Here is a 26,859-nt window from a genome sequence, read left to right as displayed (position 1 = left end):
CAGAGGAGCAGTCTCTGCCGGTGACAGTGCAGGGGAGTGGCCCTGGGTGGGAAGGGGACACCCCCGCTGGTTCTGAGCAAGTCAGGGCCTGCCCGGGAAAGTCCTCAGCATGATGGTGTTCGTTGGGGCGGGTGGGCCTCAAGACCATGACTGCAGTGTTGCGACAGGACGGACTTCTAAGGCAACCGGGGTGGGGACGGAGAGGTGGACCCGGCGCTTGGCAAGGGGCCCTGGACCGGAAGACGGAGGAGTGAGTAGTCGGGGCGGGGGGGGGGCGGAGGGGGGCGGAACAACAGTCCAGAAATGCACAGACATGGAATTAGGGTCACGAGTTTAGTTTGGGTCATGTTCCGATGGAGAGGCTGTGGGATGCCTTTAGCAGCCTAGACCATTTGCATTGCAGCCGAGCTAGCAGCAGCTGGTGCCCCGCCAGGCCCCGCGTACCTTCCCAGGGTCTTGGCTCCGCATCCCCGAGACCCTCCATTTGCATACGCCGCTCACAGCCCGGCCAGGCCCCGCCTCCGATCCCGCTCTTTGCATATCACCAGGGCAAGGGGCAGGCTCGGGCTGGGGAGCCGGCGCGGGCACGGCGGCAGCCCGCCGAGGGGGACGCAGGGCACGTCGCCCCGCCCCGGCCCGCCCGCCAGCTGCGGCGGCGCGTCGGGAAGTGCTTGGGGCGGCGAGCATGGCGGCAGCGGCTGCAGGCCTGGGCGGCGGCGCCGGCCCGGGACCCGAGGCCGGGGACTTCCTGGCCCGCTACCGGCTGGTGTCGAACAAGCTGAAGAAGCGGTTCCTGCGGAAGCCGAACGTGGCGGAGGCCGGCGAGCAGTTCGGACAGCTGGGCCGGGAGCTGCGCGCTCAGGAGTGTCTGCCCTACGCGGCCTGGTGCCAGCTGGCGGTGGCGCGCTGCCAGCAGGCGCTCTTCCACGGGCCCGGGGAGGCGCTGGCCCTCACCGAGGCCGCCCGCCTCTTCCTGCGGCAGGAGCGCGACGCGCGCCAGCGCCTGGTCTGCCCCGCCGCCTACGGGGAGCCGCTGCAGGCCGCCGCCAGCGCCCTGGGCGCCGCGGTGCGTCTGCACCTCGAGCTGGGTCAGCCGGCCGCCGCCGCCGCCCTCTGCCTCGAGCTGGCCGCCGCCCTGCGCGACCTGGGCCAGCCGGCCGCCGCCGCCGGTCACTTCCAGCGCGCCGCCCAGCTCCAGCTGCCCCAGCTGCCCCTGGCCGCGCTGCAGGCGCTTGGCGAGGCCGCCTCCTGCCAGCTGCTGGCGCGCGACTACACCGGCGCCCTGGCGGTCTTCACGCGCATGCAGCGCCTGGCGCGGGAGCACGGCAGCCACCCGGTGCAGTCACTGCCGCCGCCCCCGCCGCCGGCACCCCAGCCCGGGCCCGGGGCGACGCCCGCCCTACCGGCCGCGCCGCTTCCTCCGAACTCCGGCTCGGCGGCGCCCTCTCCCGCCGCCCTGGGCGCCTTCTCGGACGTGCTAGTCCGCTGCGAGGTGTCCCGCGTGCTGCTGCTGCTCCTCCTGCAACCACCGCCCGCCAAGCTGCTGCCGGAGCACGCCCAGACCCTGGAGAAGTACTCCTGGGAGGCTTTTGACAGCCACGGGCAGGAGAGCAGCGGCCAGCTTGCCGAGGAGCTCTTTCTGCTGCTCCAGTCTTTGGTCATGGCTACCCACGAAAAGGACACGGAAGCCATCAAGTCGCTGCAGGTGGAGATGTGGCCACTGTTGACTGCTGAGCAGAACCACCTCCTTCACCTCGTTCTGCAAGAAACCATCTCCCCCTCAGGACAGGGAGTCTGATCCGTCCCATTCACCCAATGACTTCTTTTTGCCCAGGCCGGGACTTTTTGCATCAGTCACGTTAACCAGATGACTTTGCCTGTTACCAAACCTCATGCATCCACGTTTGCGTCTGGGGAGGAATAAAAAGACATCGTTCCCGCTTCTGCGTTTTGTTATTCCTACTGCCGCCATAGGAATTATTTCGTTGGCTGAACGTTACCAGCACCCCGAGAACACATTTTGATAGAATCAGAGTAGAGGACATGGCTGTCTTCTAAAAAGCCACGACATGAAAATGACAATCCCTTTCGTCTCCTTCCTCCGCTGCTTCCACCCAACGCAGCCTCCTGCCTCCGCCTTTGTTTCATAGTGAGGATCTTATTTTGCACGGCGCCCTCCCTCTAAATACCTACCCTAGATGATTTCATCCTGCCCCTCACTTCTTAACATATTCCTGTGTCTTTGTAATGGCCAAATTTCTCCTTCCACTCGTCCGCACGGTACGTCTTCATGGGAGTCATTTTATTCCTTACAGCTTCCTTGTAACCACAGCCCTAAATCCATGATAAAGCTACTCTTGTACTCCTCATGTGTGGTTTTGGTGTCCGTCGTCTATAAAATGTGACTCTCTTACCTACTTGTCAGGAGGCCAGCAGCAGAACCAGATAGCTGTTTGGGCTCCAGGATGTATTCGTTCCTTTGAAATTTGCGCTATGCCTCCTGTGTGGGCAACGAACCTGCAGAGATCATCTATGATGTGCTCCGTACTGGGGTGACTGCAATGCAGATACATCCAGTGCAGCGGGTCTGGTGCCGATGCATCGATTTGCATTGGAATTCACGGTTCTGGTTCCATTCGCAGAGGTATATGCAGTCTGGATCACAACAGCTTTTATTTGTAATAGGGATTTTTTTTTTTTTTTTTTTCCGAGATGGAGTCTCACTCTGTCGCCCAGGCAGGAGCGCAGTGGCGTGATCTCGGCTCACTGCAACCTCCGCCTCCTGGGTTCAAGCGATTCTCCTACCTCAACCTCCAGGGTGCCTGGGATTAACAGGCGTGCACCACCACGCTGGGCTAATTTTTGTATTTTTAATAGAGATGGGGTCTCACCATGTTGGCCAAGCTGGTCTCCAACTCCTGACCTCAAATGATCCACCCTCCTCGGCCTCCCAAAGTGCTGGGATTACAGGCATGAGCCACCACGCCTGGCCTGTAATAGGGATTTTGCTGCAACTTTTAGTTAAGGAGGTGAAATCAGAGTGCGTGGCCCTTTGGTGGTGTGCGATCACGTGACTGCAAGGCAGCCTCCGTGTTCCCCCAAAGCAGGATGGCGTTCCGTTTGAGAACACTTAAGTTTCCAAGGCTTTCTGGCTCAAATGGAGCATGCCCCCCAACTAAGCTGTTTTCTTACTTATTGCGTCTTTTTAATCCTTTTGATGGTGACAACAAGAACTCTTCAGAATATAGCCTCTTTCTCAAACTTTCAACCCTGGGGAAATGCATCCTTTGGGCCGAAGTTGCACACAATACTGATCTTCGGGGCTGAGATGTAAGGACACAGTTTGGAGTAGGTGTTTTTGTTTTGCGTCTTTTTGCAGGGGAGAGGTGTGGAGGGTTGTCACTGTGAGTTGAGTGCCTCCAAATGGGTGGGACTTGTAGGGTGTTCTTTTCTGCTTCTATTTCTATTTCGACAGTGTGGAAGTAATGGGAAGCACAGGAGAGGCCCATTCCACCGTCATTCCTCTTTCTCTCACTTGGCTGCCAGGAAGGGTCCTACGGAGCCCTGAACGCCTAGCCCAAATTATTGTAAAAGCGGTTGAAGGGCTCATGCTCCTTTGCTCTTTGGCTCTTTCCTGGTATGCTCCTCTTAACCCGGGCTGCAGACCTGGCCGGCTGGCTTCTTGTCAGGTTCAGGAGTTACGGAGCATGACTGGTGACCAGTTTGGGATTTGGGCTTCAGGAGAAGCCTCCTTAGGCCTCTGGTCCAAACTCCTTGCGTCAGGGAGGTGAGGGGAAGGATAACCAGACGGTCAGGTAGTGGGTATCTGAGCATAATTCTAGGAAACACTAAAACTCCTCGTTTTCCATTTGCCGTGGGCTCATTCGTGTATCTCCCTCAGAAGCTTAAGAGCAGTGATAACTGGGCCGAGGCCAGATTTCAGCATTTTTGAGAATTCCCTCGTAATGTATCACATCAGTATCAAAAGTCAACACTGATTTCTAGCATGCCAAAAGCAAATACTTTCAGAGGACATGATTAGTTTGCTTTTTTAACTTGAAAACAATTCCAAATTCACACTTAAAACAGTGTAAACCGTCGGAAATGGTGGCAGCGAAGCAGTGAACCCTTAAAGGCTGTTGGGGTTCCCCTTCTCCCCATTGTGAGGTACTCCCAAAAGGATAAATGTTGCTTATGAAAGAATATTTAATACGTGAATAGTACAAAGACAAAGACGTTTGAGAACCGCTACGCCGGAGGAAGGTGGTCAAGACTGAAATTAGCGTGTTAGGCAAGATCTGGTTCCTAGGTGCTGAGGATTCTGGTGCCAAGGATTAATGTTAACCGTGCAGGCATCTCTACCACCGTTAGAGGAGACCAGCAGCCCACAGACTCTTTCTGTCAAGGGCGGGATAGAAATGTGTTAGTCTTTACAGGCCACAGGTGGTCTCTGTTGCACAGTCTTCTTTGTTTCTTTGTATGTTTGTCTTTGCAATCCTTTCAACGTGTAAAAACTATTCTTAACTCACAGTCCGTACGAAAGCAGGCTATGGGCCAAATTCTGGGGCTATAGTTTGCCCACCCCTGAATTAGAACCCAGGACATAGTAGTTGCTCAATAACTGTTTAATTTTTTTTTTATTTCAATAACTTTTGGCTTACAAGTGGTTTTTGGATAAATGGATGAATTATATAGTGGTAAATTCTGAGATTTTAGTGTACCCATCACCCGAGTAGTGTACATTGTACCCAATATGTAGTTTTCTTATCCCACACCCTCACACTCTTCCCCCTTGTGTGTCTCCAAAGTCCATTATATCACTCTGTATGTCTTTGCATTCTCATAGCTTAGCTCCCACTTACAGGTGAGAACACAGGGTAATTTGGTCTTCCATTCCTGAGTTACTTCACTTAGAATAATGGCCTCCAGCTCCATCCAAGTTGCTGCAAATGACATTATTCTGTTTCTCTTTATGGCCGAGTAGTTCTCCACGGTGTGTACATACCACATTTTCTATATCTACTCATTGGTTGATTGGTGCTTCGGTTCGTTCTATATCTTTGCATTTGTGAATTGTGCTGAAATAAACATATGTGTGCATTTGTGTTTTTCATATAATGACTTCTTCTCCTTTGGGCAGATACCCAGTAGTGGGATTGCTGGATCGCGTGGTAGATCTACTTTTAGTTCTTTAAGGAATCTCCATACTGTTTCCCATAGAGGTTATACATTCCCACCTAGCAGTGTATGCACCGTCCCTTTTCACCACATCCACGCCAACGTCTATTGCTTTTTACGTGTTTGATAGAATTCACCAGTAATACTATATGGGTCTGAAATTTTCTTCACAAAAGAAGGTTTTTTGTTCTGATTTTAATTTCTTTAATATCTATAGGACAATTTCCATTTTAAATTTCTTCTTCAGTCACTTTTAGTAACTTGTATTTGTCTATTTATTTTTTTGCATTTTTTGACTGAAGTTGATCTTAATATTTCCTTGTTATACTACCAGCATCTCTAGAGTCTGTCAATATATCCTCTCATTCATTCCTGGGCATATTGAGAATTTGTGTTTCCTCACTCCTTTTTGTTTTTTTTGATTCATTTTGTTGCTGACTTGTCAGAGTATTCATTTCAATGACGCTATTGACTTTTAAAATTTCTTGTGTTTTTAATCTGTTTTGTATTTCATTGATTTCTGCTCTGGTTGTTATTCTTTCTTTCCTTCCACTTCCTTTGGGTTTATTTTTCTCTCGTTTTTCTAGTTGCTTAAGGAAGTTACAAATGTGTTTGAGTTTGAACCTTTCTCCTTTACTAATGTAAGCATTTAAAGCTATAAATTTTCCTTTAGGAACTGTTTTAGTTGCAGTCTATAAATTTTGATGTGTTGCTTTTTTATAATAATATTTCACAATATTGTATGGTGTATAATGTGATTTCTTAGATCCACTTAGTTCTTAAAAGTGTATTATTTAATTTCCAATTTAACTTCATGTGGTCAGGGAATATATAAGTTTTCAGTCCTTGGAAATGTATTGAGATTTATGATTTATTTTATGGCTCAACACTTGGTTTCATTCAGCCATTTTATGTCTTTTGAACTGGAAAGTTCAATTGATATATATTTAAAATAATTATTGATATGTGAAAACATATGTATTTGTCCATTTTTATACTGATATGAAGAAATACCTGAGACTGGGTAATTTATAAAGAAAAAGAGGTTTAACAGACTCACAGTTTCACACGGCTGGGGAGGAGCAAAGGCACATCTTTCATGGCAGCAGGCAAGAGAGCATTGCAGGGAAACTGCCCTTTATAAAACCATTGGATTTCATGAGACTTATTCACTATTATGAGAATAGCATGGGAAAAACCCACCCTTGTGATTCAATTACCTCCCACTGGGTCCCTCCCAGGAAACTTGGGGATTATGGGAGCTACAATTCATGATGAGATTTAGGTAGGAACACAGCCAAACCATGTCATTCCACCCCTGGTCCCTCACAAATCGCACGTCTTCACATTTCAATACCAATCCTGCCTCCCCAACAGTCCCTCAAAGTCTTAATTCATTCCAGAATTAACTAAAAAGTCCACAGTCCAAAGTCTCACCTGAGGCAAGGCAAGTCCCTTTTGCCTATGAGCCTGTAAAATCAAAAGCAAGTTAGTTACTTCCTAGATACAATGGGGGTACAGTCATTGGGTAGATACACCTGTTCCAAATGGGAGAAATTGACCAAAACAAAAGGGCTACAGGGCCCATGCAAGTCTGAAATCCAGTGGGGCAGTCAAGTCTTAAAGCTCCAAAATGATCTTCTTTGACTCCATATCTCACATCCAGTTCACACTGATGCAAGAGGTGACATGGTCTTGGGCAGCTCCACCCTTGTGGCTTTGCAGGGTACAGCCCCCACCACCTCCTGGATGCTTTTATGGTCTGGAGTTGAGTGTGTGAGGCTTTTCCAGGTGCACAGTGCAAGCTGTTGGTGGATCTGCCATTCTGGGGGCTGGATGATGGTGGCCCTCTTCTCACAGCTCCACTAGGCAGTGCCCCAGTGGGGACTCTGTGTGACAGCTCCCACTCCACATTTCCCTTTTGCACTGCCCTAGCAGAGGTTCTCTATGAGGGCTCTGCCCCTACAGCAGGCTTCTACCTGGATATCCAGGTGTTTCCATGCATCCTCTGAAATCTAGGCAGAGGTTCCCAAACCTCAGTTCTTGACTTCTGAGCACCAGCAGGCCCAACACCATGTGGAAGCTGCCAAGGCTTGTGGCTTGCACTCTCTGAAGCAATGGCCTGAGCTGTATGTTGGTCCTTTTTAGCCATGGCTGGGACGCAGGACACCAAGTCCTGAAACTGGACAAAGCAGCAAGGCCCGTAAAACCAGTTTTTTTCTCCTAGGTCTCCCAGCTTGTGATGGGAGGGGCTGCTGTGAAGACTGCTGGCATGCTCTGGAGACATTTTCCCCATTGTCTTGGCAATTAACATTTGGCTCTTCATTACTTATGCAAATTTCTGCAGCTGGCTTGAATTTCTCCTCAGAAAATGGGTTTTTCTGTTCTTTCCCATTGTAAGGCTGCAAATTTTCTGAACTTTTCTGCTCTGCTTCCCTTTTAAACATAAGTTTTAATCCCAAATCATATCTTTGTGAATCAGTAAAACTGAATTATTTTAAGAGCACCCAAGTCACATCTTGAACACTTTGCTGCTTAGAAATTTCTTCCACCAGATACCCTAAATCATCTCTCTCAAGTTCAAAGTTCCACAGATCTCTAGGGCAGGGGTAAAATGCCACCAGTCTCTTTGCTAAAGCATAGCAAGAATCACCTTTGCTCCTGTTCTCAATAAGTTCCTCATCTCCATCTGAGACCACCTCAGCCTGGACTTTTTGGTCAAAACTATTCAACAAATCTCTAGGGAGCTCCAAACTTTCCCACATCTTCCTGTCTTTTTCTGAGGCATCCAAAGTGTTCCAATCTCTGCCTGTTACCCAGTTCCAAAGTCGCTTCCACATTTTTGGGTATCTTAATAGCAGTACCCCACTCTACTGGTACCAATTTACTATATTAGTCCATTCTTACACTGCTATAACAGCATACCTGAGACTGCGTAATTTATACAGAAAAATAGGTTTAATGGACTCACAGTTTCACATGCCTGGGGAGGCCTCACAATCATGGCAAAGGTGAAGGAATAGCAAAGGCACATCTTATATGGTGGTAGGCAAGAGAGCATGTGCAGGGGAACTGCCCTTTATAAAACCATCCCTGAGACTTATTCACTGTCATGAGAACAGCATGGGAAAAACTTGCCTCCATGGTTCAATTACTTCTCACTGGGTCCCTCCCATAACACGTGGGGATTATAGAAGCTACATTTCAAGATGTGATTTGTGTAGGAACACAGCCAAACCATATCAATATATTATTGCCATGTTGCTCATTGTTTTCTCTCCATTTTGCTGTTGTTTTGTTCCTCTAGTCCTCTCATGTGTTCTTTATTTGATGGTTTTTTATAGTCATTTGCTTTGATTCTTTTCATCTTTTGTGTGTCTATTATAGGTTTTTTATTTGTGGTTACTACAAGGCTTGCATAAAAGTGCTGGGATTGTAGGCATGAGTGCATGCCCAGCATGTTTTCATTTCAATTTGAAGAACTCCCTTAAGTGTTTCTTATAAGGCATATGTAATGGTGATTATCTCCTTCAGTTTTTGTTTGTCTGGGAAAGACTTTATCTCTCTTTCATTTTTAAAGGATAGTTTTTCCAGGTATAGTTATCTTGTTGGCAGGTTTTTTTTTTTTTAATTTCAATACTTTGAATGTATCATCCCACTCTCTCCTGGCCTACAAGACTTCTGCTGAGAAATCCACTAAAAGTCTCATTGAAGTTCCTTTATATGTGATGAGTCACTTTTCTCTTGCTAATTCAAAATTATCTCTTTGGCTTTGACTTTTGACAAATTAATTATAATGCCTCAGTGTAGACCTGTTTATGTTCCACTTATGTGACGTTATTTGGGCTTCTTGAATCTAGGTATCTATTTTCTTCCCCAGATTTGAGAAGTTTTGAGTCATTATTTCTTTAAATATGCTTTTCTCTCCTTTCCCTCTCACTTCTGTTCTGGGGAATATCATAATGTGTATGTCATGATAGTGTTCCATAAATCCTGTAGGCTTTTCTCATTTTCATTTTTTTCTCTTCTTACTGTATAATTTCAAAAGATGTGTTTTTGAGTTGGCTAATTATTTCTCTCCAATTGAATATGCTGTTGAAGTGGTCTATTGCATTTTTAGTTTTGCCACTGTATTCTTCAGATCCAGAACTTCTGTTTGGATCTTTTAAAATAATTTCTAATATTTTTGGAACTTTTTTGTTCATGTATTGTTTTCCTGATGTTGTTGAGTAGTCTATCTGTGTTCTCTTGTAGCTTGCTGAGCTTCTTTAGATTTATTATTTTGAATTCGTCATCAGGCATTTCGTAGGTCTTCATTTATTTTGGGTGGGTTACTGGAAATTTGTTGTGTTGCTTTGATGGTGTCATGTTTCCCTGATTTTTCACATTTCATGTAGCTTAGCACTGGAATCTGTACTTTTATTTTTATTTTTATTTAAATTTTTGATACATTGTATTTGTACATATTTATGGGATATACGTGAAATTTATTACATGTGTAGAATATGTAATGATAAAGTCAGGGTGTGATGGTTAATATTGTCAACTTGATTGGATTGAAGAATGCAAAGTATTGTTCCTGGATGTGTCTATGAGGGTGTTGTCAAAGGAGATTAACATTTGAATCATTGGACTCGGAAAGGCAGACTCACCCTCAATCTGGGTGGGCACAATCTAATGAGCTGCCAGTGTGGCCAGAATAAAAGCAGGCAGAAGAGCATGAAAAGACTAGACTGGCTTGGTCTCCCCACCTACATTTTTCTCCCATGCTAAATGCTTCCTGCCCTCAAACATTAGACTCCAAGTTCTTCAGCTTTGGGACTCTTGGACCTTCAACAACAGACTGAAGGCTGCACTGTTGGCTTCCTTACTTTTGAGGCTTTGGGATTCAGACTGGCTTCCTCTCTCCTCAGCCTGCAGATGGCCTATTGTGGGACCTCACCTTGTGATTGTGTGAGTCAATACTCCTTAATAAAATCCCCTTTATATATACATCTATCCTATTAGTTCTTTCCCTCTAGAGAACCCTAATACACAGGGTATATAGAATATCCATCACCCTAATATTTATCATTTATATATGGGTTCATTTCAAGTCTTCTAGCTATTTTTAAAAATACAATGCATTGTTGTTAACTATAATCACCCTACTCTGCTATCAAACGTTAGAACATATTCTATCTAGTTGTATTATTGTACCCATTAACCAACCTTTCTTTCACCAACCCATACACAATTCCCAGTCTCCGGTATCCATCATTTCACTTTCTACCTCTGTGATCTACTTGTTTAGATCCCATGTATGAATGAGAACATGTGAAATTTGTCATTCTGTGCCTGGCTTATTTTGCTTAACATAATGTACTTCAGTTCCATCCGTGTTGCTGCAAATAACATGGTTTAATTCTTTTTTATGGTCATATATATAAAGACCACATCCTCTTAATCCATTTGTGCATTAATGGACATGTAGGTTGATTCCATATGTTTGCTATTGTGAATAGTGTGGCAATAAACATTGGAGTGCATGCATCTTTTTGATATATTGATTTATTTTCTTTTAGATAAATACCCACTAGTGGGATTGTTGGATTGTATGGTAGTTCTATTTTTAGTTTTTTGATAAATCATTATACTGTTTTCCATAGGGGATTACTAACTTACATTCCCATCAACACTGTAAAAGAGTTCCCGTTTCACTACATCCTTGCCAACAGTTGTTATTTTTGTCTTTTTAATAATAGCCATTCTAACTGTGGTAAGATAATATCTCATTGTGGTTTTGATTTGCATTTCCCTGAGGATTAGTGATGTTGATCATTTGTTCATATAGCTCTTGACCATTTGTATGTCTCCTCTTGATAAATATGTATTCATGTTCTTTGCCCACATCTTGATGGGATTATTGTCTTTTTTACTGTTGAGTTGATTGAGTTCCTTGTATATTCTGGATATTAATCCCCTGTCAGATGAGTAGCTTGCAAATATTTCCTTATTCCATAGGTTGTTTCTTCACCCGATTGATTTCTTTCTTTTCTGTGCAGAAGATTTTTAGTTGAATATAGTCCCATTTGTCTATTTTTGATTGTGTTGCCTGTGCTTTTGAGGACTTAGTCATGAAATCTTTGCCTAAACCAAGGTGCTGAGGAGTTTTCCCTAGGTTTTCTTGTAGTCGTTTTATAGTTTCAGGTCTTACGTTTGTCTTTAATCTATCTTGAATTAGTTTTTGTACATAGTGAGAGATAGGGCTCTAGTTTCACAATAATCAAAAATTATTGTTATCCAGTTTTCCAACACCGTTTGTTTAAGAGGGTATCCTCTTTTCCCGGTGAAAATTCTTGAAGACTTTGTAATGATTGATTGGCTGTAAATCTGTGGATTTATTTCTGGGTCCTCTATTCTGTTCCTTTGAGGTATATGTCTATTTTTATACTAGTACCATGCTGTTTTGGTTAATATAGCCTTGTATTTTGAAACTGGGTAGTGTGATTTTTCCAGCTTTGTTTTTTTATGCTCAGAATTGCTTTGGCTAGTCAGACACTTTGTTCAATATAAATTTTAGGATATTTTTTCTAATTCTGTGAAAAATGACATTGGTATTTTGATAGGAAATGCATTTAATTTGTAGGTTGCTTTGAGAAGTATGGTCATTTTCATGATATTAATTCCTCTGATCCATGAACATGTGATGATTTTCCATTTGTTTGTGTCCTCTTCAGTTTTTTTCACGAACGCTTTGTAGTTTTCATTGTAGAGATCGTTTGCCTCTTTGGTTATATTTGTTCTGAGGTTTTTTTTGTTTGTTTGTTTGTTTTTGTGACCATTATAAATAGGAATGCTCTCTTGATGTCTTGTATATAAAAGCTTGTATATAAAAGCTCTTGATTTTTCTATGTTTTTATACCCTGCAACTTTACTAAAGTTGTTTATCAGTTCTAAGAGCTTCTTGGTATAGTATTTTCATTTTTCTAAATGTAAGTTTATGTTGTCTACAAAGACAAATAATTTGACTTTATCTTTTCTGATTTGGATTCTTTTTATTACTTTCTCTTGCCTGATTGCTATGCCTGATTCTTATGCCCAGGACTTCCAGTACTATGTTGAATGAAAGTGGTAAACATAGGCATCCTTGTCTTGTTCCAATTCTTTGAGGGAAGGCTTTCAAATTTTCCCCATTCAGTATGATTCTAGCTGTGGGTTTGTCATATATGGCCTTTATTATTTTGAAATAATAAAGGTTCCTTCTATGCCTAGTTTGTCGAGTTTTTAATCATGAAATGATATTGAATTTTATCAAATGCTTTTTCTGCATCTATTGAGATGACCATATGCTTTTTGTTTCTTATTCTTTTGATGTGATTCATGACATTCAATGATTTGCATATGTTGAAACATCCTTGCATCCCTGGTATAAATTATACTTAATCATGGTGTATTCATTTTTTGATGTGCTGTTGGATTTGGTTTCCTAGTATCTTGTGGAGAATTTCTGTGTCTATGTTCATTAGGAATATTGACCTGTACTTTTCTAAATTTATTGTGTCATTTTCTGATTTTGTTATTAGAGTAATGCTGGTCTCATAGGATGAGTCAGGAAGTATTCTTATACCTTGAACTTTTTGGAATAGTTTGAGAAGTGTTGGCATTAGTTCTTCTTTATATGTTTGGTAGAATTTAGCAGTGAATCCAGTCCTGGACTTTTCTTTGTTGGGAGATATTTAATTATTAATTCAATCTCACTACTCATTATTTTTCCATCTAGGTTTTCTATTTCTTCCTGATTCAATCTTGTTAGGTTGTATGCTTCCAGAAATTTATCCAGTTCCTCTAGGTTTTCTTGTTGTTAGTATATAGTTTTCGTAATAATCCCTGATGACCCCTTGAATTTTTGTAGTATCACTTGTAATGTCTTCTTTTCCATTTCTAATTTTGTTAATGTTTGTGTTCTCCCTTCTTTTCTTGGTTAGTCTTGCTTGCAATTTATCAATTTTGTTTATCTTTTTAAAAAACGTACTGTTTGTTCCATTGATGCACTGTATTTTTTTCCTCTATTTTGTGTAGTTCTGCTCTGATCTTTATTATTTCTTTCCTTCTGCTAATTTTGGATTTGGTTTGTTGCTGCTTTTCTAGTTCCTTAAGGTACATTGTTAGATTTTTTTAACTTTAAAAGTTTATTTAAAATTTTAGAGATTTAATATTTTAAATCTTTCTACTTTTTTGATATAGGCATTTATTGCTGTAAACTTCCCTCTTATCACTGCTTTTGCTGTATCCCATAGGTTTTGGTATGTTGTATTTTTATTTTCATTTGTTTCAATGATTTTTAATTCCCATCTTAACTTCTTCATTGACCCAATGGTCTTTCTGAAGCATGTTGTTTAATTTCCATGTATTCGTATGGTTTCCAAAGTTGTTTTGTATTGATTTCTAATTTTTTTCCACTGTGATCTGACAAGATGCTTGATATGACTTCGGTATTTTAAAGTTTAAGACTTGTTTTGTGTCCTAACATATTGCCTATTCTATAGAATGTTCCATGTGCTTTTGAGAAGAATGTGTATTCTACAACTATTGGATGACATATTTTGTAAATGTCTGTTAGATCCATTTGGTTTAAAGCCTGATTTAAATCCAATGTTTCAGCCAGGCATGGTGGCTCACACCTGTAATCCCAGCACTTTGGGAGGCCAAGGCAGGTGGATCACTTGAGCCCAGGAGCTCAGTGCCAGCCTGGGCAACATGGTAAAACCCTGTCTCTACCAAAAATACAAAAATTTGCCAGTCTTATAACCCAGCCTCAAAATAAATAAATAAATAAATCCAGTGCTTTAGATGATCTGTCTAAGAGTAGGGTGTTGAAATCCCTCACTATTATTATATTGAGCCATTCTCTTTAGATCTAGTAATATTTGCTTCAAGAATCTGAGTTCTCCAATATCGGGTGCATGTATATTTATAATTGTTACATACTCTCCATGGATTGATCTCTTTATCATGATATAACAATATTGTTTTTTTTCCTACTATTTTGACTTAAAGTCTGTTTTTTCTAACTACTCCTGCTTATTTTTACTTTCTGTTTGTGTGAAATATATTTTTCTATCCCTATACTTTCAGTCTATATATGTCTTTACAGGCAAAGTGCATTTCTTGTAGGCAGCATATACTTGGGCCATGTTTTTATTCGTTTAACCATTCTATGCATTTTAAGTGGAGAATTTAATCCATTCACATTTAAGGTTATTATGGATATGTGAGGTTTTGTTCTTGTCATATTGTTCATTGTTTTCTGGTTGTTTTTAATATTCTTCATTCCTTTCTTTCTCTCTTATTGTTTATCATTGTGGTTTGGTGGTTTTCTATAGTGATAATATTTTATTCCATTCTCTTCCTTATTTGTAGGTTTGCTCTATTAATGGGTTTTATACTTTCATATGTTTTCATGATAGTAGATATCATGCTTTTGCTTCCATGTGTAGGACTCCCTTAAGTATTTTTTGTAGAGCCATTCTAGTGGTGATAAATTTTCTCAGCTATTGTTTTTCTGGAAAATAGTTTATTTCTGCTTTATTTATAAAGGATAACTTTGTTAGGTTTAATGCCCTTAGCTGACAATTTTTTTCTTTCTGCACTTTGAATATATCATCCAATTCTCTCCTGTTTATAACGTTTCTGCTGAGAAATCTGCTGTTAGTCTAATGGGGATTCCTTTATAAGTGACTAGATGCTTTTCTCTTGCTAATTTTAGAATTCTCTCTTTGTCTTTGACTTTTGACAGTTTAACTACAGTGCGCTGTGGAGAAGAGCTTTTTGCATTGTATCTGTTTGGCAGTCTCTCGGCTTCCTGCATCTGGATGTTTACATCTCTTTACTTGGGAAATTTGTATCTATTATTTTGTTTAATAGGTTTTCTTACCCTTTCATTCTCTCTTTGCCTATTGGAACTGTGATAATTCAAAGATTTGTCACCTATGGTGTCCCTTATGTCATGAAGGATTTGCTTATTCTTTTTTATTGTTTTTTCTATACTCTTGTCTGACTGGGTTATTTCAAAAAAACTTGTCATCAAGTTCTGAGATTTTCATCTGCTTGATATAGTCTATTGTTGTAACTTTTGAATCCAGTGTGTATTTCATACAATGACTTCTTTAATCCAGGATCTCTGTTTGGTTTGTTTTTATTATATCTATCTATTTGGTAAATTTCTCATTTGTATCCTGAATTGTTTTTCTTATTTCTTCCTATTGTTTTCTGGAACTCTCTTATATATCACTAAGAATTTTTAGTATTGAAATTTTGAATTTTGGGGGGTTTCATGCTTTTTTTTTTCTTTTTTCTTTTTTTTTGAGATGGAGTCTCACCCTGTCACCCAGGCTGGAGTGCAGTGGTGCAAACTCAGCTCACTGCAACCTTCGCCTCCCAGGTTCAAGTGATTCTCCTGCCTCAGCCTCCTGAGTACCTGGGATTATATGCATGTGTCACCATACACAGCTATTTTTTTTTTTATTTTTAGTAGAGATGTGGTTTCGCCATGTTGGCCAGGCTGTTCATGAACTCCTGACCTCAAGTGATCCACCTGCCTTGGCATCCCAAAGTGCTTGGATTGCAGGCATGAGCCACTGTGCCTGGCCTTATGCTTTTTTAAATTGGGATCTGTTGCTGGAGAATTATCGTGTCCCTTTGTAGGTGTCATATTTCTTTTTAATGTTTCTTTTGTCCTTACGCTGATATCCATACATCTGATGTAACAGTCACTTTTTCCAATTAAAAACATTGCTATCATAGGAGAGTGCTTTAACTTTGGAGTGTGGGGAGTAGTGTAGTCTTTGCATGACTTACTTGGCTGTAAACAGCATCAGTGATAACTGATTTCTTCAGTGGCTTAGGTTGTGGCTACTACTGGAGGCTGGGGTGAAATTTTGCTGGTGACTGGGATGCCAGGTAAGCCAGTTTTTGGGTCCCAATGTCATCAATGGTGGGATGGGCAAATCTGTCCCTGGGTTTTAGGTTGACACACATTGGTGCCAGTGTTAATGGGTCCTCTAAGGCTGACTCTTAAGCCTCCAGGTGGCTTGTTCAGGTGCCAGGAATGACATTGATGGGCTGAGCATGTGGGTCGGTCCTTAAGGCCCTGGACAGCCTGCATGATGTGGGTGATGGCAGTAGCTATGGTAGGGCTATCCAGTAGCTATGTTAGGCTCATGCTGGTGTTGGCAGTGGCTGTGATGGGTTGGGGAGGCCAGTGCCCAGACTGGAAGGTGATGCATGGGGGTGGGCACCAGCTTTGGTGGTAACAGCAGGTTGAGTGGGCCTGATGTCAGACCCTGGGAGGAGTGCTCAGGTGCTACTGGTGGTGAACTGGGCTGGTCAATCCCTGGGCCTCTGACTGATATGCTTGGATCTTGGGCATGAGGTGGAGCCTGGCTGAGCTGTGGTTTCACACCACCCCCATCATGCTTCATGAAGATGCTGACTGTGTTATGTAGGGGTGAAGTGAGCCATAGGTCATCAACAGAATGCTCAGGTGAAGGTGGCAATGGCTGTGCTGTTACTAAGTTACTTAAGAAGGTGGAATTGCTTTCCCTGGGAGCAGCCATAGGTAGTTGGCTTTGCCTACACATCATCTGATATGGTTTGTCTGTGTCCCCACCCAAATCTCATCATGATTTGTATTTCTCACAAACCCCATGCATTACGGGAGGGACCAGGTGGAGATAATTGAATCATGGGGCCTGTTTCCCACATCCTGTTCTCATGATAGTGAGTAAGTTCTCATGAGATCTGATGGTTTTACAATGGGCTTCCCCCTTCACTTGGCTGTCATTCTTCTTCTCCTTCCTGCTGCCATGTGAAGAAGGACGTGTTTGCTTCTCCTTCCACCATGATTGTAATTTTCCTGAGGCCTCCCTAACACAGCAGAACAGTAAGTCAGTTAAGCCTCTTTTCTTTATAAATTACCCAGTCTCAGGTATTTCTTCATAGCAGTGTGAGAATGGACTAATACAGTAAATTGGTACTGGTAGAGTGAGATGCTGAGAATTTCTCTGCAGAAAATGGGATTTTCTTTTCTATCGAATCACTAGGCTGCAAATTTTTCAAATATTTATGCTCTGCTTCCTCTTCAATGCTTTGCCACTTAAAAATTTCTTTCACCAGATACCCTAAATCATCTCTCCCATCACAGGCCCAGTGGCCTAGGAGGAAAAAATGGTTTCCTGGGCCAGGTCCAGGGCCTTCCTGCTCTATGCAGCCTCAAGTTGTGGTGTTCAGGTAGAAGTCTGCTGCAGGGGCAGAGCCCTTATGGAGAACCTCTGCTAAAGCAGTGCAGAAGGGAAATGTGGGGTGTGAGCCCCCATACAGAGTCCCCACTGGGGCACTGCCTAATGGAGCTGTGAGAAGAAGGCTACCATCATCCAGACCCCAGAATGGTAGATCCACTGAAAGCTTGCACCATGCGCCTGAAGAAGCTGCAAATACTCAACGCCAGCCATGAAAGCAGCCAGGAAGGGGGCTGTACCCTGCAAAGCCACAGGGGTGGAGCTGCTCAAGGTTGTGGGAGCTCACCTCTTGCATCAGTGTGACCTGCATGTGACACATGGAGTCAAAGGAGATCATTTTGGAGCTTCAAGACAGACTGCCCCATTGGATTTCATGCTTTCATGGGGACTGTAGCCTCTTCATTTTGGCCAATTTAACCCATTTGGATTGGATATATTTACCCAATGCCTGTATCCCCATTGTATCTAGGAAGTAACTAACTTGCTTTTGATTTTACAGGCTCAGGTAGAAGGGACATTCTTGTCTCAGATGAGACTTTGGACTTGGACTTTTGGGTTAATGCTGGAATAAGTTAAGACTTTGGGGGACTGTTGGGAAAGCATGATTACATTTTGAAATGTGAAGACTTGAATTTTGGGAGGGGCCAGGGGTACAGTGATATAGTTTGGCTGTGTAGCCACCCAAATCTCATCTTGAATTGTAGTTCCCATAATCCCCATGTGTCATGGGAGGGACCAGGTGGAGATAATGGAATCATGGGTGTGGTTTCCCCCATCCTGTTCTCGTTATAGTGAGTAAGTTCTCTTGATATCTGATGGTTTTATAAAGGGCTTCCCTGCTTCACTCAGCTCTCATTCTTCTCCTTGCTGCCACCCTGTGAAGAAGGATGTGTTTGCCTCCCCTTCTACCCTAGTTGTAAGTTTCCTGAGGCCTCCCCAAGCCTGTGGAACTGTGAGTCAATTAGTTCTCATTTCTTTATAAATTACCCAGTCTGAGGTATTTCTTCATAGCAGCGTGAGTACACACTAATGCATCAGCTCGCAGCAGTCTGCAGCCACTGCAATAGCAGGCAGTGGAATTTGTCCTTGGGGCATGTTAAAATACATGGCCACCCCTTTGCAGGAGGTGAGGGGAAAGGATTGCTGCCTGCTGCCTATGGCTACTACCTTGGTGCTGGATGCAGGGCACCACATAGTCCGGTGTGGACTGTGCTCTAAAGATGGTACTGTGTCACTGTTGCCAAGGACGTGGGAGCTTGTGGTACCCAGAGTGAGTCCTCTCTCTGGTGCAGTTCCTTCTTGTGATTTCCAGAGAGCTCACCATGTTAGTCTCAGGGCCAAGGAGGGTTAAGGGGCTCTCTCAAACTAGGATTTCAGGAGTTCATAATGGGAATGTGGACTGCTGATGGTCTCTCACGTTTTCCATGCATTGGGGAGTCTGTCTCAGCTCCCAGCCAATCCTGGCCAAGCAGGCTGCCTCACTTCCCTCCCTTTCCTTGCTTTGTTTCCTGTCATTTCACTATTGAATTCCAGTGTCCTCTCTTGGATGATCTACTTAAGGTGTAGTTATCTACCTGCTATTTTGGTTCTTCTTAGTGGACAAGGTGAGTAGGAGATACCTCTAATCAGCCATCTTGAAGACCCTGCCCAAGCCAGTGTCTGTGCATTAAAAAAGGTCACTTCTTCCAGACTTTATGGACTGGTTACTATAGGGAAAAGCCTTCACCTGTGAACGAGTATGAGGGAACCATCTGGGTCAAGTGGGCAGTAGCACTAGGTCTGGGGCACATGCACTTTTTGGCAACTGGCTGGGGGAGCGCAGTGGCACTGGCTTTGAGGGGCCCACAGTTGCATCATCCAGGTGAGGGGGATTTGGTTTCTCTGGCTTTGGGAGCCACAGTAACTTGAGATCCAGGAGGCTCCATCAACTGAGTTTTACATTTGCAAAGACTGCAGGGGTCCTCTCCAGCAGAAGGCTGTTTAGGGGTCTGTGATGGTCACAAGGGCTTCTGGGGTCCTCAATGGCAAAGATTGCTGGGGTCCTCCTGTTCTTCTTATTCTCTGCAGTGGGAACTCATAGCCAAGGAGATTCCTCTTGGAACTAAGCTTTTCCAGCCAGGGGTAAAATATTTCCTACCTTTTTCTATGCAGCCATCCTTGATTTTTGTGCTCCACTTGGCTACTGTTCCTTTTTAATTGTAGCCCAGAACTGTTCCAGAGCTATTTTCATCCATGAATAGTTGTTAAATTGTTGTTTTTGTGAGAGGATGAAGGTTAGCACCGCCTAGCTTGCTGTCTTCCTGATATCATCTCTCCTTTTTTATTTAAACTATTTATACTAACTACTTTATCATTGTTTTCTTTTAAATTTAACATCTGGAGCATCTTTTGGTTGATTCCTAGTGATTGCTTTTTTTGTGTCACATTTTCTTTTCTGAACATGGTGTATAATATCGTAGAGAATCTGCATTCTATTATCTTCCTCTATTAATGTTGACTTTTGTTCTAGTAATCTGTTCACTTACTGTTTAATCACCTGTAACTTGTTTAGGCTGTGTTTTATATCTTGTTAGTATGGCCCTGTTGAAAGCCCATTGTGTTTTTTAGCTCTTCCATCTTATTGTTACTTGTCTTAGTCCATTTAGTGTTACTATAAAGGAATACTTGAGGCTTGGTAATTTACAAAGAAAGATGTTTCTTTGGTTCATGGTTCTGCAAGCTGTACAAGAAGCAAGTTGCCAACAACTGCTTCTGCGGGGGGCCTGAGGCTGCTTCCATTCATTGTGGAAGGGGAAGGGGAGCCAATTGGTGCAAGAGATCACATGACAAGAGAGGAAGCATGGGTGAGAGGGGAGATACCAGACTGCTATGATTTCAGTTCTTTTGCATTTGCTGAGGAGTGTTTTACTTTATGTGGTCGATTTTAGAGTAAGTGACATGTGGCGATGGGAAGAATGTATTTTCTGTTGTTTTTGGGTGGAGAGTTCTATAAATATCTATCAAGTCCACTTGATCCAGAGCTGAGTTAAGGTCCTGAATACTTTGTTAATTTTCTGTTTCAATGATCTATCTAGTATTGTCAGTGGGTCCTGAATACTTTGTTAATTTTCTGTTTCAATGATCTGTCTAGTATTGTCAGTGGGATGTTACAGTCTCCTACTATTATTGTGTGGGAGTCTAAGTCTCTTTGAATGTCTCTAAGAACTTGCTTTATGAATCTCAGTGCTCCTATATGGGGTGCATATATATTTAGGATAGTTAGCTCTTCTTGTTGAATTGAACCTTTTACCATTATGTAATGCCCTTCTTTTTCTTTTTTGATTTTTGTTGGTTTAAAGTCTGTTTTGTCAGAAAGTAGAATTGCAACCACTGCCTTTTTCTATTTTCCATTTGCTTGGTAAATTTTCCTCCATCCCTTTATTTTGAGCCTATGTGTGTTATTGCATGTGAGATGGTTCTCTTGAAGACCGCATACCAATGGGTCTTGGTTCTTTAACCAGCTTGCCATTCTGTATCATTTAATTGGGACATTTAGCCCTTTTACATTTAAGGTTAGTATTGTTATGTGTGGATTTTATCCTGTCATTATGATGTTAGCTAGTTATTTTGCAGACTTGTTTACATGGTTGCTTTATAGTGTCACTGGTCTGTGTACTTCAATGTGGTTTTGGAGTGACTGGTAATGGTCTTTCCTTTCCATATTTAGTACTTCCTTCTGGAGCTCTTGTAAGGCAGATCTGGTGGTAACAAATTCCCTCAGCATTTGCTTGTCCAAAAAAGATCTTATTTCTTTGCTTATGAAGCTTAGTTTGGCTGGATAGGAAATTCTGGGATGGAAATTCTTTCTTTAAGAATGTTGAATATTGTCCCCTAATCTCCTGGCTTATGGGCTTTCCACTGAGAAGTCTGCTGTTAGTCTGAAGGGCTTCCCTTTGTAGGTGACCTGGATTTTCTCTCTAGCTGCCCTTAACATTTTTTCTTGCATTGCAACCTTGAAGAATCTGATGATTATTGTCGTGGGGATGATCTTCTCATGAAGTATCTTAATGGGGTTCTCTGCATTTTCTGAATTTGAATGTTGGCCTGTCTTGCTAGGTTGGGGAATTTTTCCTGGACGATATCCTGAAGTATGTTTTCCAACTTGGTTCTATTCTCCTCATCTCTTTTAGGTACCCCAATCAATCAAAGGTTTGGTCTCTTTACATAATCCCATTTCTCAAAGGTTTTGTTTATTCCTTTTCATTCTTTTTTCTCTATTCTTGTCTCCCTGCCTTATTTCAGAAAAAAATAGTCTTCAAGCTCTGAGAATAATCTGCTTGGTCTATTCTGCTATTAATACTTGTGATTGCATTGTGAAGTTCTTGTAGTGTGTTTTTCAGTTCTAACAGGTCAGTTATGTTCCTCTCTATGCTGACTAATTTGGCTATCAGCTCCTGTATTGTTTTATCTTAATTCTTATCTCTTTGCATTGGGTTACAACATGCTCCTTTAGCTCAGCAAAGTTCATTATTACCCACCTTCTGAAGCTTACTTCTGTCATTTCAGCCATCCCAGCCTCAGTCCAGTTCTGAGCCCTTGCTGGAGAGGCACTGCAGTCATTTGGAGGAAAAGGGGCACTCCGACTTTTTGAGTTTTCTGCATTTTTGTATTGATTCTTTCTCATCTTTGGGGGCTTACTACCTTCAATCTTTGAGGTTGCTGACCTTTGGATGGGGACTTTGTGGGGGACTTTTGTTGTTGTTGTTGTTGTTTTCTGTTTGTTTTTCTTTTAATGGTCTAGCCAGTCTTCTGTAGGGCTGCTGCTATTTGCTGGGTGTTCACTCCAGACCCTACTTGCCTCAGTTATTCCCACACCTGGAGGTGTCACCAGTGAAGACTGCAAAACAGCAAAGATGGCAGTCTGCCCCTTTCTCTGGAAGCTCCATCCCAGAGGGCTACTGATTTATTGCTGGCTCCAACAGGTCTGTAGGAGGTGGCTAGAGACCTCATTTGGAGGTTCTCACTCAGTCAGGAGGAACAGGATCAGGGACCCAGTTAAAGAAGCAGTCTGGCTGCTTTGTGGTAGAGCAGCTGTGCTGTGTTGGGGATCCTTTCAGCCCCCGTCTGGTTTGGGCTTTCCACGGCCCAGAAGCTGGACTGGCTAAGAAGCCCGAATGTCTCAGGTGGTGACCTGCCTTGCCCCTCAGGCACTCTGTCTCAGGGAGAAATTAGAGCTCTGTTGGCCCTATAGAACATGGGTGGGGGTGGCCAGAGGCCCTGGCTTGGAGGACCCTGCTGGGAGGATCTGCCCCATGAGGAGGAGTGGATTGGGGTCCCACTTAAAGAAGCAGTCTGGCCACACCTCAACAAAACAGCTGTGTCATGGTGGGGAACCACGTCTGTCCCCATTGGCTTGGACTTTCCAAAGCTTGCAGGCTGGAACGGCTGAGTCGTCCAACCAACCCAGGTGGCAGCCCTCCCCTCCTCAGGGCACTCCATCCTAGAGATAGTTCAGAGCTCTGTCCATAATATGTGCAAGCAGGCATGGCCAGAAGTCCCAGCTGGGAGGTTCTGCCCAGTGAGGAGGAATGGATTGGGCCCACTTAAAGAAGCAGTTTGGCCACAATATGGCAACGGAGGGACCCTTCCTGTCTGGACCATTTGGATTCTCCAAAGCCTGCAGGCTGGAACAGCTGAGTTGACCAAAGAGCAGAGATGGTGCCCACCCCTCCCCCTGCCCACAGGGGGCTCTGTCCAGCCTCAGGCAGGCTCCACCTTGTTGCTGGTAGCTGGCTGGAATTCCAAGCCAGTGGGTCTTATCTTGTGAGGTGCCATGAAAGTGTGGCCCACAGAACAATGCTGCTTGGCTCCCTGGGTTCCACCCCCTTCCTAGGGGTATGTGCAGCTCTCTTGCCCTGCATGAGTTGCAGACATCTATGTTGGGGATCCCGGGGCTGGAGTATGTAATGCTACTGGGTCTCTTTGTGTGCCTGAGCATCTGCTCTGCCAAGACTCCAGACAACTCTGTGTGTCAGCCCCAAGGCCCTGGTGGGCTCACAAGGGGATCTCCTGATCAGCAAATTACAAAGATACATGGGAAGAGCGTGGTTTCCAGGGGTTGCACAATCACTCACTGCTTCCCTTGGCTGGGTTTGGGCGTTCCCTTGGCTGAGTGTCGCTCCTGAGTGAGCCATTTCCCCACCCTGCTTATCTTCATGCTCCGTGGGTCGAGCTGTCCTAATCAGTCCCAGTGCAAGAACCTGGATATTTCAGTTGAAGGTGCTGTATTCACTTGCCTCTTTCATTCCTCTGAGTGCGGCGGACCACAGCTGCTTCTAATTAGCCATCTTGGCCCCTCTGACAAAGGACTCTTAGTAAGAGGACCTCAGCGCAGGGGTTAAAAACATGTTGAACTATGTTTAAATACTAGCTTTACTACTTACTCTCTAGTATCTTCACCTTTCTGATCCTCATTGCTTTTCTTTTGAAAAATGTGGATAATAATTTTACTGAGCTCATAGGGTATTTTTGAGGATTAAACGAGATAAGCCTTGCAATAAGCTTAGAATAGTAGGCTGCCTATATACTTCCTCTGTCAGAATTGGATGAGAAATTTGGGTAGAATGGATTTTGCTAGTAGAAGTTCAGGAAGAAAGAGGAATATTAGTAGATTCACTTGGAGGGAAGAGGAGAGGCAGAAGCAAAAGATAAGGATTTATAGTAACCTTTGCGATATCATGGCATGCAAAAGGTAGATATCTGTGTCACACGGCTACTCTAGCTTAAAAAGAGCCTGAAAAAGCAAGTGTCTCAACTGGGGCTGAGTACATTATTACCACAAACAAAATTAAGCCTCCTATTAGTAAAGAAAGATAGAAATAAATACTGGGTAGTCAATAAAGTGTCTGACACAGTCTCATAAGATAGGCAATAATAGTATAGTGTGCTTGTTTTCAAACTAGAAGTAAAAGGTGACTTCTAGAAATCACATTGTTCTCTATTTCATTCAGACTCTATCTAATACTTTAAGAAATTTATTGTCAAGCTAGACATGGTTCATATGAGATTTTAAAGTATGGTGAGAAGTTTGGAAATTAGGAAGTTTCTCAACTTAGGTTGAGAAAATTTGTTTTGTAGTGCAAGAAAGTCACTGTCCTTAAATATCTAATAGAGTATTATGAAAAAGAGGACTCAGACCTAGTTTTTTAAATAACTCCTAGTGATGGAAGTAGAATTAATAGGCAGAAGTTGCAAAAGGGAGACCAGGAATTCATTCAACATGAGGAAACACATTTAACCAATATAACTATTCAACAGCCACATAACAAATATACCCTATTATTAAAAGTGTTTAGGAAGATTCTAGATGACTGATTACTGGGAATCTATAAAAGATACTTAGGCACTGTATGGGGATTTAGCAGGGTTGAAATTTGAGGTCCTTTATAAGAGTCTAGGAGTACTTTGGGAGTTATACAGTATTCTTCTCCATTATCTACCTCCAACATTCCCCCAGCCTAACTAAAGAAGGTCCTGAAGAAACATATAGCTCATGAATGCTATGGAGAGCAACTGGGAATCATGTACCCACAAAAGGCATCTACTATTATCCCTTCCGCTTTTTTTTATGATTATTATACTTTAAGTTCTAGGGTACATGTGCACAACATGCAGGTTTGTTACATATGTATACATGTGCCATGTTGGTGTGCTGCAACCATTAACTCTTCATTTACATTACGTATATCTCCTAATGCTATCCCTCCCCCCTACCCCCGCCACATGACAGGCCCCAGTGTGTGATGTTCACCTTCCTGTGTCCAAGTGTTCTCATTGTTCAATTCCCACCTATGAGTGAGAACCTACGGTACTTGGTTTTTTGTCCTTGTGATAGTTTGCTCAGAATGATGGTTTCCAGCTTCATCCACGTCCCTACAAAGGACATGAAGTCATCCTTTTTTATGGCTGCATAGTATTCCATGGTGTATATGTGCCACATTTTCTTAATCCAGTCTATCGTTGTTGGACATTTGGGTTGGTTCCAAGTCTTTGCTATTGTGAATAGTGCTGCAATGAACATACGTGTGCATGTGTCTTTATACCAGCATGATTTATAATCCTTTGGGTATATACCCAGTAAAGGGATGGCTGGGTCAAATGGTATTTCTAGTTCTGGATCCCTGAGGAATCGCCACACTGACTTCCACAAGGGTTGAACTAGTTTACAGTCCCACCAACAGTGTAAAAGTGTTCCTATTTCTCCACACCCTCTCCAGCACCTGTTGTTTCTTGACTTTTTAATGATAGCCATTGTAACTGGTGTGAGACGGTATCTCATTGTGATTTTGATTTGCATTTCTCTGATGACCAGTGATGATGAGCATTTTTTCATGTGTCTGTTGGCTGCATAAATGTCTTCTTTTGAGAAGTGTCTGTTCATATCCTTCACCCACTTTTTGATGGGGTTGTTTTTTTTCTTGTAAATTTCTTTGAGTTCTTTGTAGATTCTGGATATTAGCCCTTTGTCAGATGAGTAGATTGCAAAAATTTTCTCCCATCAGTAGGTTGCCTGTTGACTCTGATGGTAGTTTCTTTTGCTGTGCAGAAGCTCTTTAGTTTAATTAGATCCCATTTGTCAATTTTGGCTTTTGTTGCCATTGCTTTTGGTGTTTTAGTCAAGAAGTCCTTCGCCATGCCTATGTCCTGAATGGCATTGCCTAGGTTTTCTTCTAGGGTTTTTATGGTTTTAGGTCTAACATTTAAATCTTTAATCCATCTTGAATTAATTTTTGTATAAGGTGTAAGGAAGGGATCCAGTTTCAGCTTTCTCCATATGGCTAGCCAGTTTTCCCAGCACCATTTATTAAATAGGGAATCCTTTCCCCATTGCTTGTTTTTGTCACGTTTGTCAAAGATCAGATGGTTATAGATGTGTGGTATTATTTCTGAGGGCTGTGTTCTGTTCCATTGGTCTATATCTCTGTTTTGGTACCACTACCATGCTGTTTTGGTTACTGTAGCCTTGTAGTATAGTTTGAAGTCAGGTAGTGTGATGCCTCCAGGTTTATTCTTTTGGCTTAGGATTGACTTCGCGATATGGGCTCTTTTTTCATTCCATATGAACTTTAAAGTAGCTTTTTCCAATTCTGTGAAGAAAGTCATTGGTAGCTTGATGGGGATGGCATTGAATCTATAAATTACCTTGGGGAGTATGGCCATTTTCATGATATTGATTCTTCTATCCATGAGCATGGAATGTTCTTCCATTTGTTTGTGTCCTCTTTTATTTCGTTGAGCAGTGGTTTGTAGTTCTCCTTGAAGAGGTCCTTCGCATCCCTTGTAAGTTGGATTCCTAGCTATTTTATTCTCTTTGAAGCAATTGTGAATGGGAGTTCACTCATGATTTGGCTCTCTGTCTGTTATT

General features: G+C 42.8%; 1 protein-coding gene and 1 long non-coding RNA gene across 2 annotated transcripts in view; one reads left to right on the top strand and one right to left on the bottom strand.

Annotated features, from left to right (window-relative positions):
* Nucleotides 1-585, bottom strand: part of LOC134729797 (uncharacterized) — a 51,370-nt gene extending 50,785 nt beyond the window's left edge. The window contains exon 1 of the long non-coding RNA XR_010111232.1: nt 445-585. This is a non-coding gene — a long non-coding RNA (uncharacterized LOC134729797). The remainder of the gene's footprint in view (nt 1-444) is intronic.
* A 29-nt stretch (nt 586-614) lies between these two features.
* F8A3 (coagulation factor VIII associated 3) lies at nt 615-2,369 on the top strand. The gene has a single exon (XM_034950052.3). It carries the CDS (start codon nt 686-688, stop codon nt 1,796-1,798), a length of 1,113 nt encoding a protein of 370 aa, XP_034805943.1. The 5' UTR covers nt 615-685; the 3' UTR covers nt 1,799-2,369.
* The last annotated feature ends 24,490 nt before the right edge of the window (nt 2,370-26,859 follow it).

This window comes from Pan paniscus, chromosome X, assembly GCF_029289425.2.
Source record: "Pan paniscus chromosome X, NHGRI_mPanPan1-v2.0_pri, whole genome shotgun sequence".
Classification (NCBI taxonomy): domain Eukaryota; kingdom Metazoa; phylum Chordata; class Mammalia; order Primates; family Hominidae; genus Pan; species Pan paniscus.
This window is presented reverse-complemented; position numbering and strand designations above follow the sequence as displayed.

Bases quoted from the DNA above. Each gene is read 5' to 3' on its own strand.
- F8A3 (XM_034950052.3), top strand. From the start codon at position 686: ATGGCGGCAGCGGCTGCAGGCCTGGGCGGCGGCGCCGGCCCGGGACCC.